The 19,953-nt window shown below is 36.4% G+C and overlaps 1 protein-coding gene across 2 annotated transcripts in view; it reads left to right on the top strand.

Moving 5' to 3' along the window:
• Window positions 1–14,571: 14,571 nt before the first annotated feature.
• Window positions 14,572–19,953, top strand: part of inpp5a (inositol polyphosphate-5-phosphatase A) — a 168,441-nt gene continuing 163,059 nt past the window's right edge. For both annotated transcript variants that reach the window (XM_028006649.1, XM_028006650.1), the window contains exon 1: window positions 14,572–15,124. In XM_028006649.1, coding sequence (XP_027862450.1) covers window positions 15,047–15,124 — 78 coding nt within the window. In that variant the 5' untranslated portion in view covers window positions 14,572–15,046. The remainder of the gene's footprint in view (window positions 15,125–19,953) is intronic.

The raw sequence follows: 19,953 nt of genomic DNA on the forward strand, positions 1-19,953 counted from the left end.
TACATTTTTGATTAATGAGGTTAATTTGGTCTGATATTAAATTTTCATGGGAGATCTAAAACATTTAAGTGTGATAAAGATGCAAAAAAAGTCAACACTGCATTGGGGAGCACTTCTTACATAAACAATTGTAGAGTTTATTTCCCAAGTTACCATATTTTTAATATTTAATAATAATTCTATTTTTAAAAAGTGTTATGGTTGTTAATGTGAACTCATCTAAAGACTGTTGCAATAAACTGTTACATCGTTTACAGGAATCTTTGCAGTAAAATTATCCTATCAAGCTACTTAGCTGAACTTTCTCATGTAGCCATTTTTTATTTATCTTCTCAAGGAAAAATAAGGGCTTTATACATGTTTATAGTGTGGTGAAAGTGACTCATTTGGTCACATGTGGGGTTGGATTCAGTGCCCATTAAGTCATTTGCGGTTTGGTATTTTGTTGCAGGGAGACGATTATGAATCAACCAAAAGGATTTATTACCTTTGTCTAATTTACCGCCAACTTTACAGCTCAAAATGTGACTCAGTGAACAGTTGAAGGAGAAATGTCAGATCAGATTCGTATTCTGCTTCAACAGGCAGTGTTTGCACTTCACTTCTAGAGGGATCTAAAAGTGCATTTACAGGAAATAATCAAACCACTTTGCAATTAAAGATTAAACCATTCTTGCATGAAGGATGTACTGTAGGTAACTGACTGCCAAGATGATGTTTAAAGAGAGCCTGCTAATACAGGAATGCATGTGCTTTGCTTTTTATGTGCTCATTAAAGCACTCCAAGGTATTGTACAAAATCCAGGATATCATTTGACAAAAAAGTCAAGATGAACTTTTTGTTGAGGCAAATTAAACGTTGTTCAACACAATGCCATAAAATTACTCATACTCTCTGCAGAAAGTTTGATTTCTCAGAATTTTAGATGTTTTATCTTTACGGTAAAAAAGCTATCATAAGTTCTCTGAATGATTTCACAATCCTTTTCTTTCAAAATATCAAAATTGCTCTGCTGACTAGTGTAGCAGGAAGCATGAGACGTACAACAGCGATGACTAAATGTTTGCCTTTTATGAGCGGCTGCAAATGACTCAGCATCCACTCATGACCTCCAACCACAAAATTATGGCCTCAGAGCCGAGCCTGGATGGCACCTGGAAATTCTTCATTGTTTCACAAGAAATAAATGTGGATATCAGCACAGAGTCACTAAAAAGACGGTTTTGTGTATGTAAGCACTTTTTGTTAGCTATTCTTCCTCTATCCCTCTGAAAACATGCTGAAATATCTCATCCATTAGACTTTAAAGTGTAAAGGTTTTTAAAGATTTGTGATATTTTTGCTTCCAGTTATTGCTAGCCACATTTATTTGCTAGCTAATGCTAACCTAGCGAAGATCATGTTAAAAAAAAAATCTACAACTCTCAGGTAGTTTTATTTTTCAATATAGTAAGTAAGTGACCCTTGGTTTGTGCTTAATGTTCAAGAAATATCCAATACATCTTTATATTTTACACATTGTTTAATTTACTATTGTTAATGCTAGCTATCAAATGTTAGCTAGCTAATTTTATGAGCTAACGTTGTGACAGCAAAAAAAGAAAAACAATATTAGTTTTATTGTTTTATTATTAGTTTCAGTGTTTTGACTGGGTGTTGTATTTTCAATTATTTTTAGGCTGATAACTGTTCAGTCTATTTTTATTAAAAACGGTTCTAGGTTTTTTTTTAGGTTCTCAAAATGTGTTTTTAGTCCCATCTCCATGTTTATTCAAAACTGAAAAAATGTACTTTCTAAATATGCATTCTCAGAAACATTGGTGTAGCTTTCAGAATAATTATATCTTTTATAATTATGCTGACAATATTCAATAAGGAAGCTGTAGATAATTTTTTTAAAATCTTTAAGTCAGAAACTGAAACCATCAATGAGACAAAATCAGCTCAAGATGTCAATTTCTTTTTGTCAAAAATGAAGCTGTTATATTGACAACATGAACTAAAGTTTATAGTACTAAAATAAAAGGATGAGTTATTAAACTATTATTGCAATAACTGGAAGTATAACAACTAAATATTTATCACACTTTGCGAGATATTATCTGAGCAAAATAAAAAAACTCAACAAAATTAACTCGAGATCTAGATTTCTTGATACGACATAATTAATCTCTTGTAAAAACCGAGCTAACCGTATACCGACGACGAAAAGGAAACAAGATCTGGTGAGGAACAAAAGAAGGCAAGGACTGCAGACACTGAGGGGAGTGAAAAGACATAATTAATCTCTAACAAAATAACTAACAAAATAACTTTGAGATTTTGCCTCCTTTGATACTGACATTTTTTTAACTTATTGCAAAGATTTGAGCTTAGTCTTGACATGTTTAAACTTACAGTTTCTCCAGTATTTTGAGATAATCTAGATTATGACAATGTGAGCTTTAGATCTTACAGTTTCAGTGTAATGAAATAATTAAACTGCTATCCCAACAAAATAGGATCACTACCTAAAATGCTGCTATGACTAAATATTTATAACAAATCAAGTTTAAGTGCTTGATTCCTCAACATAATTTCAATATTAATATCTATCATATCAAAACAGTCTTGAATTCTCAAGACAGTAATGAAAATGATCTTGAGATCTTATTTGCTGAGTTAATTTCACCTCGTCACATTATTGTCGTTATGAAATTTTCCTTCTGAGAGATTATTGCGCTTATCTTCCACAAATTTAGTAATAGCGCCCGCTATGTCATCTTTTGGTTTAATTGCTACACCAGGCCTGCAGATTAATATTATTGCTTCATTATGGCGGATTTTTACTGACCGAGTTAAGTACCGAGTTAAATACCTGACCGAGTTAAATACTGTGCACACACCAAAGTGTGTGCACAGTCATAGCTTCGTGTATATCACGAGTGGTAAACAGTAAAAATGACATAAAATCAAACCATGTCAAATGTTTTGTTGGTTACTAAAATTGGCAGAACAAATAAACTGAGCTGCTTGAATCTGGAGGAGTCTGGCATGTGTTTTGTTTCTCTCGATTGCCAACAATGCTTTTTTCTGGTTTGTGGGTTTTTGTGTGTTTGGAGTTTTATTTCTGGTTTCTTGAGGCACTGTGATCTTTTGTTTTCTCCTCGTACAAAGCTCAATCTTAGTTTTAGTGCTTTTACTTTTGCCTCACTCATGTTGAGTTAGATGTGTTGTGTTTCTTCTTTACATTGTTTTGTTTTTAATGGAGACATTTTATGAAAAAAATCATATTTGCCACATTTTTGTACTTCCAGTTGGATCTCTAAAGATGTAAAAACAGCCAACTGGTTTTTGGCAATAAATTCATGTGTTTTGGTGTCTGGAAAATGAGCGATTTCAAAAACCTCTTGAATGTAAAATGTAACTGCCTGTTGCCTAGCAACCCCAGCTGAGTTCTAGCAGGGTGGTCAGCTGGTTTTACGATGGCTGCTGGAAAAGACCAGTGTTTTGTTGTTGATCTACCATTCAGAAATCACTTGCTTCATTCTTGTTGGTTGTGCAGTAGGCTCTCTTTCTGCTTTTCAAAGATGTACGGTTGTATAATTGCACATCTATTTGCAGCCATTTTCACGTGTGAGTATAAACGTTGAGTTGGGGGTTGTGGCTGGCAGCACCTTATTTGGATTTAGTAACAAGAGGTCCTAAAACAGCAAAACTTAGCAAACGAAAAGACTCTACCTGAGAATAATTATGTGCAAAAAAATGTGATGAGCAGGTTTGTATAGCACATACACCTATCCTAACCTGTTCAAGGAAGCACAATAGATCACCTGTAATGATTGGATATTTAACACACCTGGCCTCAAATTGGGGTTCCCACACCTGTTGTTTATTTCTTTTCACTCCCCTCAGTGTCTGCAGTCCTTGCCTTCTTTTGTTCCTCACCAGATCTTGTTTCCTTTTCGTCGTCGGTGTACGGTTAGCTCGGTTTTCTAGTTTGGTTTAGCTAATTCCTTTCACATTTTTGTCCTCTGTATCTGCAGCCTCTCTGGCTTATGAAATGTATTAAATCCCAACCGTGAGATGAACGCCACTTTTTTGGTTCTTTCTTAGGCCCTGACTGAATTCGTCCTTCGAATTATTGACAAGTGTGAAGGTTTGGAAGGTCAGCAGGTTATGGTTAGAAGTAATGATGTGGAAAGCTGTGCTGGAGGAGGTGGCTGAAGGTGCGAGGGGGGCCATGACAGCTGTCACACAGTAACAAACGCCTCACTCTGTGAATAAGCACTTGGCGACGAAAGGTGGGGGCAGCCAGAGGCTCCTTCACCCCCCAGCTGCTGCAGACTTGTCACTCAAGTTGTTATCACAGCCGCTCATCTGGACTGGATGCTAGCCGTCGGCTCGGTTAGTATTAGCTGCAAATCGTCACGGTGACTACAGCTACAGGAAGTGCGCAGTGATGACCCTCCACCGCCTTTCATAATGTAATGAACCAAAAATGTCTTAAACATTTTGGATTTGGTAACTTATTTCGACGGAGAAGGATGGAGAAGGATGTTGAAGTCTTTCAGTCGTGTTGATCACAAATGTAGATGATCTTGCACCAAGTCAAACCAATGTTGATGAAACATAAAGTAATACCCAGTTAAATGAGTCGGCTCACAAAAGAAACCAACTAATCTGTAATTCATTGGTTAAATAAATCCAATGCTGCCACCTAGTGGTAATATAACGGAGTACTAGGGCCAGTAAGAGATGTTTTGTTGAAATTATAAGAATAAAGTATGGAAAAGGACTAGGGCCACTCCATTTTGAATGTTGCCTTTGCTACACCAGTTCTGTCAGAAGGAATGACCCAACATTATATCATTCCAAAAATGTTTGATCCGAGTCATACAGTTTGAAATGCAAGTACACCAAAAGGAAAAGAAATACATTTCAGCTGCTCTGTTTCATTATTCTTACATTCATAAATTGAACTAATAATAACAATCCTACCCGTCAGACAAAGAGGACGGTTATGTTTCTTTTTGTAATGTAAATAAAAGTGTCAAACAAAGCAATTGTAGCATTTTTAAATTGAAAATAGCAATTTACTGGGACTTTTTCTAATTATACTGTATTTTTCTTTAAAATTAGTATATTATCAGAAGGAAGATGGGAAAGTAAGCCTTTTTTCACGAGTGTCCGGATTTCACTAGAGGTGCTTGTGCTCCCTCTAGTGGTAATTAGAAATTTTATCATCACATTTGTACAGTAAGTGGCACAGCGCTTACAACAAGAGATAAACAGTAAAATATGTGACTATTGGACATATTTTGAAGATAATCTATAGACATATCCACTTTTCTACTGATCAATCACTTTTAATTTATCATTCATAATGTTTAATTATATCACTGTATAAAAAATATAGTAAAAAATATCCTATTTATATCCTTTATTTAAAATGCTTTACTCTTCCATTAGTAAAAATAACTTTTTTATTCAGTCTGTGTAATATCAAGCCACAACATCTCAGTCAGATTTATACTAGGCTTTGACTAGGCCACTCAGAAACCTTCATTTGTTTGTTTTGGATCATTATCACAAATGGATGTTTGGAAATTGTCCTTTGAATTTCCAGGTTTTTAAACCTGGAAAAGGATGTAAGTGAGGATAAAATAAAGAATAGTCAATGGAAAACACTGACCTAGATGAAAACAGACACTAAGCTGAGTACCAGGAATGAATTAAAAGAGAATAAACAAGGAAACAGTCAAAAGTAGAAACACAAACAACCCAAGATCATAACAGATATTACTTTTAGGTTTGGAGCAATTTACTCCAAAATACTTTTTCTCAAAGAATAAAATGTTAAATTTAACGTTTTATCAGACCTGAATCCAGGCTAGGGTTAGTCAAATTTGCACCTAAACTGACTTATGAAAGAGCTCAATGTCCAGGTTTGGGTCAAAATGGAAAAAACGATGAGAAAAGAAAATTGTTCGACAGCTGCCAACCCAATGGGTGAGCTGTGTTGTGTTGGACAAAGCAGGAAATGGATTTGTCTGCAGTAATCAAAGCATTTCTCCTGTATGTTGTGGTGAAGAAGAAACCAAGAGACAGTTTAATCAACACTCAGTTCATCAACCATCACAACCTGAAGAGCAAAAGCACAAAATCTTACCCAGTATTTTTGCTCTAGTTTCTAGTGCAAATATCTTAGTAAATTTGAAATTGGACAAAAACATTTTAACAGGATATAGGAGCTTGTTTTAAGTAAATAATTCTTGAATATTGATGAAAACTGACAGACTATTTCACTTCACGTCTTGTTAAAAGTAAATTAATTTGCCACTGTGTTGATTTCTACTGCTATCTTCTGGAAGAAAGCAAGAATGCGCACAATTTTCCTCATTTTCTTCTCTAAACGGCTTTCCTGAGTCACCATCATGACCTCAGATTCTTTATTTCCACAGAAGATCCAATAACACTTTCATCTTCTCCGGATGGTGCCTGTGATGATGTATCGATTTATATCAAACTTTAAACTTTTATTTCTGCTCAATTGTTCTTTCACTTTAAATACAAACAAAAGAGTGTCTTAAAATCAAAATCTTGTGGTCAGAAGGTGGAAAATTCAATTCTCTAATCCAGCCAAAGCCTCCAGTTGATGCCAATTAAGCCCCAGTCTGCCGGGACATTTACATAAGGCTCTGGAAGCAGCACAGACTGCGGCTTGTTTCCCGATTTGGCAACGGCTGTTTCCTAGATACACACAAGCCTGTTTTCAACACCTTCAGGAGCTTTGTGTTTGACAAGCAGCAAAAACACAAAAAATGGACCTAATCCCTGAGGTTTATACTTAGAACAGCTGTCTCATTACAAGAACTCTGGATCACCGGGTTGCTTGCTTGACATGTTTCCAGTTATGCTTTTAGTTTTCAGAAGGAAAAGGTGATCCACAAAATGACATGTTTTATGATTTATTTTACTGCTGCAACTAAAATGGCTTTATTATGGTATTGTGGAATAGAAGTAAACCATCTGTCAGCACAAAAGCAAATGGGTGAAAAAAAGAAATGAGCAAACAGAAATGTGAGGATGTGAGCAATCAACAGGATCCAGTTTATATCCAATGATGGTCCAATGCCTCTGATTATGAAATGAAATGAAAACTTTATTTACAGCTCTGGAGAAAATTAAGACACAACTTAAAATGATCAGATGTTACTTTTTATAGGTTTATGGATGAGTAAGATGAACATTGCTCTTTTATTCTATGAACTACTGACAATATGTCTCTGAAGCTCCAAGCAAAAATTTAGCATTTATTTGCAGAAAATGAGAAATGGTCAAAATAACGAAGAAGATGCAGTGCTTTCAGACCTCAAATAATGCAAATAAAACGAGTTTATGTTAATTTAGAAACAGTAATACTATTTTTTTAAAACTCGGGAATAGTTCAGAAATCAACAATTGGTGGAATAACCAGGAGGTTTTCAACGGGGTTTATTGCCGTGGACTCTTCATTTTTTCCAGAGCTGTATTCAAAATGTCTGAGAAAAATAAATAAGAGGAAAACAAAACAGAAAAATAATAAAGATTTACATAGATATAGTTGTTGCTTCTATATTTCCTCACGATGCTGCCTATTTTATGAAATGCACCAGTTCCTCCTGCTTCAAAACAGCCCCACATCATGATGCTGCCACCACCATACGTCGCTGTTAGGATGATGCAAGCATCATTGTTTTTCCTCCAAATATAACAGTGGTCATTATGGCCAAACAGTTACACTTTAGCTTCATCAGACGGCAGAACATTTATCCTCGTTTCCACATCTAGATGCTGGAGAGCAACAAACTAGCACAGGTCTTACAGGTCTACACATTTTTCAGGATCTGAAAATGATGTTTAGTTAGCCTCACCTTACTGAGGTCTCCTTCTTAAATAATTTGGAGGCAGCAAGAATGTTTTATTTTTGTTCATAAAATGGTTACAGTGAAGTTGAAAACAATATAGTTACATTTTATTAACCAATTGATCCAATCCCATTTCAGTACAGTTTTGGTTTAACTATTTTATTGCTGCTTCCTGTTGACTGAAACTTATATTTGGTCTCAAAATGTCCCCAGCTCTGTACTGCAGCAGGAAAGGTTGCATCAGTTTCTCTCTCTGCTAAAATAAAAATGATTCAGGCCATGCTTCTGGCCCCTTTCAGAAAATAACTGACCTCTTCTCCCAGCAGAGTATCATGTTCCAAATTAATTGGTAGGGGAAGGCTAAATTAGTAATAGAGCAATATTCTGTAGTCCCCACTGGGAGCTCAGAAATAGGTTTCCTCACAGTGGGATCCACTCTGGCCAAGAGAGGGAGATGGAGAAATATGCCAGAGATTTTAAGATCACAGTCCAGGCAGAACACAAAAAGCTAATTTTGTCCTCTGACCCAACTAAAATGATACGACAGGGTTGACTGAAGCTTCCAGCTAACAGGGCAGCAGATGGTCTAAATGCTCTGCTTAACTTGTAAATGTACTTATTTATGTTGTGATTTAATAAATCCAACACAAGATGAGTATTTTTTCTTGTCAATAATGTGCAAATCAACATTCCAACTTGTCAGAGCTAGTTACGTAAAACATTTATTCTATCCTCAGAAGTTTACATACTGGTCTGTCTATTGTGGTTTTGACAAATGGAGGAACAGAAGAAACAAGTTGAGTGGCAGAAATTAAGGAAAATAAACCCTGTCTCCATGGGAAAGAAAGAATTAAATATATTTAACTAGAGGATAAATAATTACTTGATGGAGCAGGACTGTTTTGATCCCATGGGTTAATTTGAGTTTTGTTTTTACAAGTTTTTCCTGTTTTGATTCCATGTTCATTAGCATTTTCTCTGTCGTCTTCTATTGCTTTTTTATACTTCTGTGTCATTAAACAGTCCTCCACTTGCTCCACTCATAGCTGCTTTTCATCCTATTCAATAGCCTCACATTTTCCTGCCTCCCCTAATCACCTTCCCTGCATTTATTTTCCTGTCAGTTTCTGTTACTTGTTGGCAGATCCTCGCTTGCCAGTTCTGCAATTGTCACATCGCCTGCCACTGTGTTTCTGCCTGTCTGTTTACCTGCCACTGTCTGCGTTTCTTCCATAAGTTTTATTTGCTTTTCTTTTCCTAGAAAACGTTTTTTAAAAATCCAATTTTCCAGTTAAATACATTGACAAAGCTTTGATTAAAATGTTGTCTCTTAGTTTTACATCAAACCAATTTGAAAAAGCAACTAGGTGGATCTGGGAGTAATTTTTGTATTTATTAAAAAAAAGGTCTGTTAATGAAATACTGGGTCAGATTCATTGTAGCTGAATAGCGATATGCATTTAACCAGTTCTGACTGCTTTTGCTCACTCCGGAATAAAAGTTTTATGTTTAGTTGTAAATAGACTCTGGAGTAGATGCAATCACGAGACAACAGAAACCATTTTAAGAAGTTTAGATTGTCATCCATCTTCCTTTTCCAGTCGCTGGAAAAAAGATGAAAGATTAACTGAGATTTAAGTCAATGGAGGAAAAAATAGATAATGTTGTGAGGATGGCGTGGTTTGCACTTCTGTTTATCAGTGATGATGTAGCATGTGTAACGTCACAACCTGGAAATTTCAAAGTGACCACAGAAAGGGCCTTTTACTTAAAAACGTTTTTTAACAACAATCTCTTGAAATGGTTTCAACACAGAAAAATAGTTGGATGAACTTTTATTTTTGTCACAAACTAGATTGGCAAAAAAATAAAACAAAAGCTTCAAGGCTAAAAACCACAGCTGCTGGAATAGAGAAGTCAAGTTCACTTCTCTGAAAAACTTGTGTGAAATACCGCAGATGATTTCCATTAGCGTTTTTTTGATGCACATTTTGAAATATTTCATTAGAAAAGGTTGATGGACACCACAAAACTCAATATAACTTCCTCATTTTTGCAGAAACATTTTTACACTTGAGGTGGTTTTGAGCTTTTCTGAAAAAGAGTTAATGCGCAAAAAGGGAGATGGATACATATTTGCTGAATAAGTTCTGACATTTACTTTATTATTACAACCATGCATAATGTCAACATCTGACAAAATCACGGTTTGCGTTGCCTGGTTGACTTGATCCAAACCACTTTTATTTCTTTTACACAAAATTTTAAAAGTTCATTAAAAAATCCCTTGACTGATGGACTGAAACACAGCTACTCTGAAGAATTACAGCCAGACTTGTGCTTCAAACCCTTCTGTAAAGTGCCTGTTTAATAGGTATCTAGGCTATTTGTCTTAGTCAAAATTTGTCCTCTATTTCTAACTTTAAGTAGAGCATAATGGATTATCTGATCCCTCACATTTGCTGTTTTTCATGCTTCAACATATTTCTGGATTTTGGCTCACATATTGATGTAATTTGATAAAGCTTTCATGACCTACATACCTGTAGAGGAAAGAGAAACGGATTTTAATGTGTTGATATTTGCCCTTTAAAACAGAGTAAATAATGTTATGGTTTCCTAAATTGTGGCTCATTAAGCAAAACGTATTCCAGCTGTGTTCCAACAATCTAACAGTGTTGTTTGGTGGGCAAATATTTCACTAAAGTGACGGGAATATTTATTTGAAGGAACAAAAATTTTGCTCCAGCGACGTTAAATTCCCAAGCTAGCAAAGCAAACGTCTCATGAGACCAACAGATCAGATCCACATGACTGATTCCCCGAGTTGCAGCTGGAGGTAAAACCTCACGTTGACTAAGTCTGGATACATTATCATGTGCTCCCTCGAAGACATGTGAGCGCCTGATAATTTTCCAGGTTTGTCTATTTTTAGATAACTGAATTTAAGCCTTAGTAAGATTGGGGTCAAAGTGCACATATTTGCTAGCAGTCTGGAATTCCAACACAATTTTTTCCATTACTCACAGCAGACACGGGGGCTTTGTGGGCAGTGAGCAGAGCTTCTTTATCAGTACACACACCCCTTGCCCCCTCACACACACACACACACACATGCCCACCCCCCCACACACACACTTACAAATGTTATTACTCTTTGCTTGCGACTCCTATTTGGCATTTTCCATCTACGGAACACAGTGTAGCTGACCCATATGCACCATGTCAGGACTAATAACTATACCTACCCAGATTTGTGCCTGCATCTCACGTTACTTTGTTTTAAGACCAGATCCACTCAGTATGACCAATAATAGGAAAAGTGGTGGCACATGATGTCCAATCCTGGGTTGTTTTGATTATTTGGTTCTAGTTTCATTATTATTCTATGTTCCTTAGTCTCTTTCTTTGATTAGATCAGAATTGTTTCTATTTTACTTTAGTTCAGTCCTTCTTGCAGTTTCTAGTTATGTTTATTCCTTGTTACTCTAGTTTAAGTAGGTCTAGTTATTCTTTAGTGAAAGTCATTTCCTAATCCCTTGTACCATTTTTCTCTCTCTCCCCTCACAACTGCATCTCGTTTCTAATCAGTCATCTGCTCCTTGATCAGTAATCAACTTCCTCAGTATGAATAAAACTCATTCTCATTTCCTCCTTGTTGGTTCCTCCCGTCTAATCCTGTTAAATCCCATCAGAGCCTGTTCCCTCGGTCATGCTCCTTGTGTTTGTTTGTTTCTGATATTTTTTGTTCTTCTCTGGCTCCCTGTGCTCTTGTGGATTTGTAGGTTTTTGACTATCAACTTTTTCATTAAATTGTCTGTGCCGCTCCTGCATTTCAGTTAATCATCAATCACACAGTCATGACACACAAGGCCTTGCATAATGGATATATTCCCTGGAAATTTAAGTGGAAAAGGAGTGGCATGCTCGTAGTTTCAGAACATTTGCAGTTTCCTGGAATTGAGTTATTAGGGGATTTTAATTTTAATTTAAAAGAAATCTGAACTCAAGCTATCTATGCAGAGCACTACTCTGATATATTTTCACTCAAGTAAAAGTAAAAAGTTCCAGAAATTATTCAAGTAGGAGTAAAAAACATATTTGGTAAAAAGGTTATTCAAGTACTGAGTAACTGATCAAAACATCAATGACATAAAGTGAAATCTTTTATGTTTTCAAAGGTGTTCTCCTTACAAAGTTCTCATAAAAGTTTACGTCTGCAGTCTGTTTCTGATTGTACGGTCATCCACCATATCAAGAGCCTGTAGTTGGCCTACAATGATATTTCATGCGTTTTTTTAGACTTCTCTTAGCTTTTTGCAGCCTTGCCTGGACAAGCAGGTTTTTTCTAAACCTGCTTGTCCAGACCCAGGTAGGTTGCTTTGAATGTCTTCCACTATAATCCATCCCATGAAAGGGCTCAAATCAGATTCTTTTGGGACCTAATTAAATCCCTTCCCCTCCCAAAGCTGCTTCAGACTTCCTCCTCAGGTAAATCTTTCCATGTTACCATGGTGTTCGTTTTTATTTCTCATGGGAACAAAACCTTGCAGTTTTAAAATTATGTTTCACAAAACATTTTTAAAAATTCTCTTCAGTTTTTGTTTTCTGCTCACATAAGGCAAATATTCAGGTTGTAGCCTGAATATTCAGGATAAACTAATAAACGTCCAATTTTTTAATTCTGTTTGTGTAATTCAGGTTTTTTAATCCCTTTTAAACCAAAGCTCTCTTTTCAGTTGGATGATTTACAACAGACTAAGACAGTCTATGAAATGCCTAGCTTAGCAAATTTTAAGGTTTAAACAACTTGCAGATAATGCCTGATAATGCTAAATTCAGTGCAGTAGGAGCTGGGATGACAATCGGCTAAAGAAGTATCATCATATTGTTTTCAAAGCTGCTTTGAGCCCTTTTTAATTAAAGCTGTCTATGTGTGCACACACAGAGTAAGAAAAAAACATACACAGAAAAAAACACACACACATTAGTAGTAGTATTAATTCCTGGCATGTAAATCCTAACATTATGCTCTTCCACAGCTGAGTCACTGATTACTGATATTCTGCTGCATATCATTTCCATGCATAAAACTGTGTGTGTGATATAAGTAGTCACATACATTCTTGTACTTCTATGCAAACTGAGGACTTTTCATTAACTTCCTTCATTTTAGTAATTGCCTCTAAACCTAACTAGTAGAACAACATTCCACAAATGACCTCCTTCTGTTGGTGAAAATGGTGAAAGAGGTCCTCGATATGTAGAATATGGAAAAGAAAAAACACACAGATGTTGTGTTTTTATATCTTTAGCAGGACTTTGCATTGACGTCCATTCATTTCTATAGCTATGCACCTCCAGAACCAAACAGGGAAAAGCAGCATTCAGTTTCTATGCACCACAAATCTGGAACAAACTTCCAGAAAACTGCAAAACTGCCGAAACACTGAGTTCCTCTAAATCTAGACTAAATACCCACCTATTTAGAGCTCCCTTTGATTAACACTAAACGGAACACTGATCAATATATTTGCTGGATGATTTTCATGATGGCCTTTAAACAAAATTGAATGTTTATTTCATATTTCATAAGTGGTGACTATATTATGTTTTCATGATGTAAAGCACTTTCAACTGCCTTGTTGCTGAAATGTTCTATACAAATAAATTTGATTTAAACTTTACTAACCCTGACTAGTCTTACCCTAAACCAACCATTACCAGTAAATGCCTTATGCTGGTCCCCACAACGCAGTATGTGCAAGGAAAATGGTCAAATACAATGCCACACATGCACACACACCTACGCCCACACACACACACACACACACGCGCACCCCTTCCCCCCCACACACATTGTGTCTCTCTCATGCCAGACACAGCTGTGAGCATTTACATTTTGGTGATAATCTCTCGGCTCTTCTCATAGACAAGTGTTATCCATGACTGTAAGCCCTCCAGCCCCCAATAAAAACATATTAATGTTGTTAATTTAAGCAGTGCAAGCCTTTCAGTGGGAGTCTGAGGGCCACTATAATCTCTGCTCAGCTGGATGCTCACCACATTCAGAAATATACGGTTTAACTCACACACACTGCAGACTCTGCGTTAGCTTGGTGAAGCCATTTAATATTTCTTTTTTTCTTAATAATTTTTTCTCTCAAGATAGTCATGATTGAACTGTCCTGTTAAGGTTGTTCTAAAAATGATTTATTCTTATGATTTATTTATTGATTTATGAAAGAAATACACATTGAGCAACTTCTTTTTAAAAAAAAAAAGTAAATTATTTTTAAAATGTTTTGATCACCTCTTACCAAGTACTTTTTTACTTTGACTTTTTTGGATGGCTACATTTTTAGCATAACTTGAGTAAAAATATGTTTCAGTAGTACTTGATTACAGTTTTTTGGATTCTCTACCCAGCTCTGTAAGAGACAAAAGTTGGACTGAAATCGTAATCATAATAACTGGACCTCATTGAGTTTGAATTAAATACCAATGGTATAAAAATATGTTGTATAAATACAAATTGGGATAGCCCAATTCAATGGCGCCCTGTCCGATAATGAATGACGTAGAGGCGGTGGCTGAGGGGGGATCCTGTGTTTACGGTGCGCGGGCCCTTTAAGAGAGTCCCGTGTTTCCATTGGCACGGTGACGTCAGAGCAGCGAAGGACTTCAGCCTATCCTCTGCTAACGGTGAAGGCTACGGTCCTGGCACGGCGTCCAGCTTCAGGAGGGGGAGTTTTTTACACAGCTCAAAAAGGTTGGAAAGGCTTCCCCGCTGAAGCCATCCAGGCGCTCACCGTGGATTAAAACGGGAAACTTTTCACGATGGCCCTGAGCGTGGAAAAGTAGCGCGAGACGCAGCAGCAGCCGCCGCCGCAGAACACGGAGCCTCTGTCACCGCAAGCAACAACTCCTGGTTAGATGCACGGCCACTGCTGAGGAGAGAGGAGAAAAAAAATATGCTCCAGCCGAGCCTCCGCAGCAGCAACAACCCCGGCTTCAAGCGCAGGTTCCCCGCGTTTTAACCGCTTTCCCGAACACAGCCGTCGACCCTCCTCCTGGTTCGTTTCAAGCGCCTCTTTGAGCCTACAAAGTCCGCCGTTAGAGTCTCCCCTGCCGAGCCTCCTGCACCCGGAGAACCATGATGGCAAGACGGATAGCAGAGCAGGGCGCAAAAATACTGCTGGTGACAGCCAACGTTGGATCCCTGTTCGAAGATGTGAGTGTCTCTGTTGATAAACACACTCAGTGGTTTTTGTTTTCGCCCCCACGCAGTCCACGCTGTGCTCAGGTTATGCTAAATAACGTGTGACGTTGTCACGACTCGGACCGTTATAGTATCACCTATATAGGCGTCGCCGGTTTCCCAGGACACATGTCCCAGGATGTATAGCGCTCTGGTAAATAAAATGTTGCGACATTTGAAGGAAAAAGCATCTAGAAATCTACTTTAAATATAAACCTTATAGCTTAAGTAGACTATATATTCAGTAGCTCTATGTTTCTGCAAATAAGTCGCTAACATGTACTCTAACCGTTCAGATAAATGTGGAAATATATTCTCCTTCCTTTGAAGTGTATGTGGATATCCAAAAGAAGACACAGAAGAAGACAAGCTTATGAATTAGACCACATTTAATACAAATTTTAAGAAATAATCAAACATTTTCTTTCCATTTCTATACCCTGTCTAGCTGTTTTGAATGTTTTTGTGGGTTTGCGGTATGGTTAGGCGATACGGATTTAAGGTTTTATCGTGATATTTTGTGGTATAGTTGGGACAACAATAAAAGTGACGACACAAACTGTTAAGTTTTTTTAGTTAACTTTTTGGCTGTGACTGCATTGCAGCCTCACAAGAACAAATACTGCTCTTAAAAAGCATAGCATTTGTAATATGCGTCTTTAAAAAAGTGTTTTCTATCACTAAAATGCACACATTTAACCGTATTCTCATATTTATTGAAACACCTTTATTGATCAAATAGTGGAAAAAAAATACTAAATATAACAAACATAAGCATACGGACAGTTTTAGGGTTTTTTAAACATCATAGATCGGAACTTATTGTGACAACAATAAATCAAAATCTTATCATGATTAATTTATAATGATAAATGGAAGACGATACAATTTTCGGCATATTGAAAATATGGTGACACTGGTAAACTCAATTTGTACATTAAGATAATTTAAAAAAGTAAATAACTTTTAAGCAACATTATACATCACTCTGAAGACACTGTCCTCATGGTGAAACATGGTGGTGGCGGCATAATGCTGTGGGTAGATAAACCATGGGACAGATCTGTCTTTTGTTTTGCAGCAAGAAGGTCCTGGGTTTGAATCCCGACCTGGGGTGTTACTCATAAACAGTTTCAGACTTTTATCTAGAGGGATAATTAATCATTACCACCCATATCTCAGTTCCTCCATTGAGCTGTCTGTGAAGAAAATATACACTTATAATCCTAAAATAATAAAGTTTCACATTTTTGTCATATTTTGAACCGATAACTCCCAATTTATTCTTTTGGCATTTAATGCAACATTATATAGTATGTAAAAATCTCACATGCGACTTCTACAAAACCAAAAATGAAACGATGAAAAAGTTGAGTACTTTTCTAAGACCTGGTATTTCCTATAACTACTCCACATTTTTAACATCAGGGGCCAAAGCTGGTAAATTCAAACTACTGGTGGACCACAAAATTCATTCAATTAAAAATACAAAAATTAGTAACATTTTTATTTTTGTATTTTAGATTTAGCTGCTAAAATATAAATTAAATTTGTACCAAATCTGTATATTTTTAAGGGGTTCAAACTGTTGCCTTGTTAAAAAAACAGACTGGCAATTTCCAGATTTTCTTGCTTCGTCTTTTATTTTCTTTTTTTTCCCCCATTCTTGACTTATGGTCTGGGGACAAATAAAATCATGTTAAGGGCCACAAATGACCCCCGCCCCACAGCGTAGACCAACCAGCTGCAGAGTATTTTTATTTTAGAAATAAAAAGTGTGCTCTGTATAAAATCTGGCCTCCTGTGGAGTGTCGGAGCGATTTGTTGGGTTTTCTCTGCAGTTTGTCTTCAGAAACTCTCTTGGTTCTGATCATTCTGCATCAAGGATGCGAAGCAGAACTCAGGGAATTACAGCAGTTCAACTTTCAGAGCCAGCCTCCTCCTCCTCTTTCCTCCTCTCACTCATGTGAAACGCCGATTCCAAACATAAGGGAAGAGCTGTCTCCAGCACTGGAGTAAGCCTATAAATAGCTCGCCTCTCACCAGCATCATGTTTTGGCTGTCGTTTTTTCCTTTTTTCCTTCTCTAGACTAATAAGCGACTTAGCCAAAAGTGCATATTTGAACATGATTCTTGCGATGAGTGGGTGAGCTGCTCACACTTAAGGCAAACTGCAGTCTGATGCGTTGGTACCCCTTGTGATGAATCTGTGGGCTGAATGAATTCTTTGTCTTTAAAAGCTGTTTCTATTATTAGCACTCTGAAGCGCTGTGTGAAGCGGGACTGGTTGACCCTAATTTGAAAAAAAATAAATAGGAAAATATTTTTCCCTTTCACTTCTATTCTAAGCCGCGTTTCCATCCACGTTCACATTAGAAAAGGTTGATGGAAAAGGCAAAACTGGAAAAAAAATTCTTTAGACAATATGGAGAGCTTTTGGAGCTGGAATTTAACTGGAATTTATTGTGACAAAAGTAAATCAACATTGTTATTAATATTATAACAAATTTATCATGATAAATGCTCATCTTTAGGTGGTTTTTGGCTGTTCCCAAGAAGACTTGATGTGCTTTAAATGTAGATGGAAGCACATTTGCCGACAACGATCAAACGTAACAAACACTAGTGGCTCTGTGCCTTACCAGACGCACAAAACTGAAGAATTGGATGGGGGATCTCTCCATTTTTCTGATACGTACGTTCGATTAGGGCTGAGCATTTATAGTGTCGTTTATTGTGATACATATATCATAAAAATTTTGATTTATTGTTGCAATAAATTCCAATTAACGATGCTTAGAACCTCCCAAAACCGTCCCTATTGTAGTATTGATAGTTTTACTGTCTTCTCTATTATTTGGTCAATAATGGCATCAATAAATTTAAAAATACAGTCGCAGTTTAGTGTCACAAATTATACTTTTTTATGTGGCTGATGTCTTAAAGAAGCACATTATAAATAGGAATGTTTTACAAGACCACTTTATTTGTGTTTGTGGGACTACAATTGCTGTGACACACAGTCATCTTTATTGTCACAATAATACCACAAAATATTGTGATAAAACTTTAAGTCTGTATTGCCCACCCTTACAGCGCATGCTGGTTATCAACCTCATCATTCTGCAATTTTTTAACAAAGACAGTGGGTTGGAAACCAGAAGAAAATGAAGTTATTTTGAGATTATCCTCATTTATGATCTAAACCTTTTTTTTCCCCATCACAAAATCTAATAACTATTTTTTTCCAGTTTATTTTCAGTGCTATTTCTGGTGTTGCTGTCAGTATTCTTATGGTATTCAGTAATCAGAATAGTCGAGGTTTGACTCAAAAGCATGAATTAAGCCCCAGTAAATGCAAAGTCATGTTGGTTATTTCCACCTGCTGTAAACTGCAGGTTAGACAAAGTCTATCATTCATCTTTTGGGAGCAAATTAAAGCATCCTGTCTCTATGATGTCAGGATTTATATTCTTATGATGAGCTGTTTTAAAGCTAATCGATCAGCAGCATTCTTTTTTACCAGTTTACATTGTTACCAGGTGGTGTGCAGTTGTTGAGCTTTTCTTTATAAACCAGAGATGTTTCACACAGATAGCGTTCAGTTCAGTCAGCGGTGCCTCCATGCAGCTTTCCTCATCTACCTGCATTGCAGATGAATTATTTAAGCTTCTTCAAAATGCCCCAACTTCAAGGTATTATAATACAAAAAATACATAAATAAGACAGTTTGAAGTTTCTGGCTTTTGTAGCTTTTCATTTTCTGTTTATTTTTGCTTTTGCATGACTCAAATTGATGCAGACCATCCTCTACTTGTATTGTATCGGCCAGAACAGTTTTGTGCTGCCTATTTATGGTAGATTGTAAGTTTCCAATCAGCAGCGGAGGGAGATAGCCGTTCAAGCAGACAGCTGTGTCATTGCCTGTAGGAAGAAGTCGGCTGCAATGTGCTTATTTCAACTTTTGTTTCTGTTGTTGATTAAATAATGTTTCAGTTTCCCTCAGGCGGCGGCTGCTGATCTCATAATGACAGCAAACTGGTTTGTTTGGTATTTAGAACAGTCCAGATTTAATCTGTTAAATGTAATTTATGTTGCCCCAGTTAAACATGAGATGTGTCACCTGTGCTCACAGCTTCACCCCTGGCTTCCTGTTATTCTAGTTTGTCTTGACCATATCATGATTCATGTGAACTAAAGTGCTGTGAAAACGTAACTGCACTCCAACATCTAAATGTTTCCGATCATCAAAATAGATTTTAATGTAAGATAAATGAAATTTAGATTGTAGAATTGTGCTGCTCAACACGGTGACATGTTACGTTTGTTCAGATTTGTTCTTTCCCTAAACTTTTGTTAAGCATTTTGAGGCATTGCTAAGCCTGTCGCACTAAGCAATTAATCAATTAATTGCATCATAAATTAAATGAGTGCAATTTCCATTGCTGTGATATTTTTTTTAATTGAAATTTTGCTTACAGAAACATCATAATCCATTTTCGTAACAGCTTTGGTTATAAGTGGCACTTATTTGTGTTTTATTTATTGTTTTTTTGTTGTCGTGTTTTATTTTGGATAATTAAGATATCTTCTAGTTCCAGTGAAGTATTCTTTACAAAGTTAAAGTTTATTAGACTTTAAGAGGTATTATACAAAAAAGAAATTAATAGATTATTAATACATTACTTATATATATATATATATATATATATATATATATATATACACAGTACAGACCAAAAGTTTGGACACACCTTCTCATTGAATTCAATGAGAAGGTGTGTCCAAACTTTTGGTCTGTA

This window comes from Xiphophorus couchianus, chromosome 22 (genome assembly GCF_001444195.1).
Source record: "Xiphophorus couchianus chromosome 22, X_couchianus-1.0, whole genome shotgun sequence".
NCBI classification, from domain to species: domain Eukaryota; kingdom Metazoa; phylum Chordata; class Actinopteri; order Cyprinodontiformes; family Poeciliidae; genus Xiphophorus; species Xiphophorus couchianus.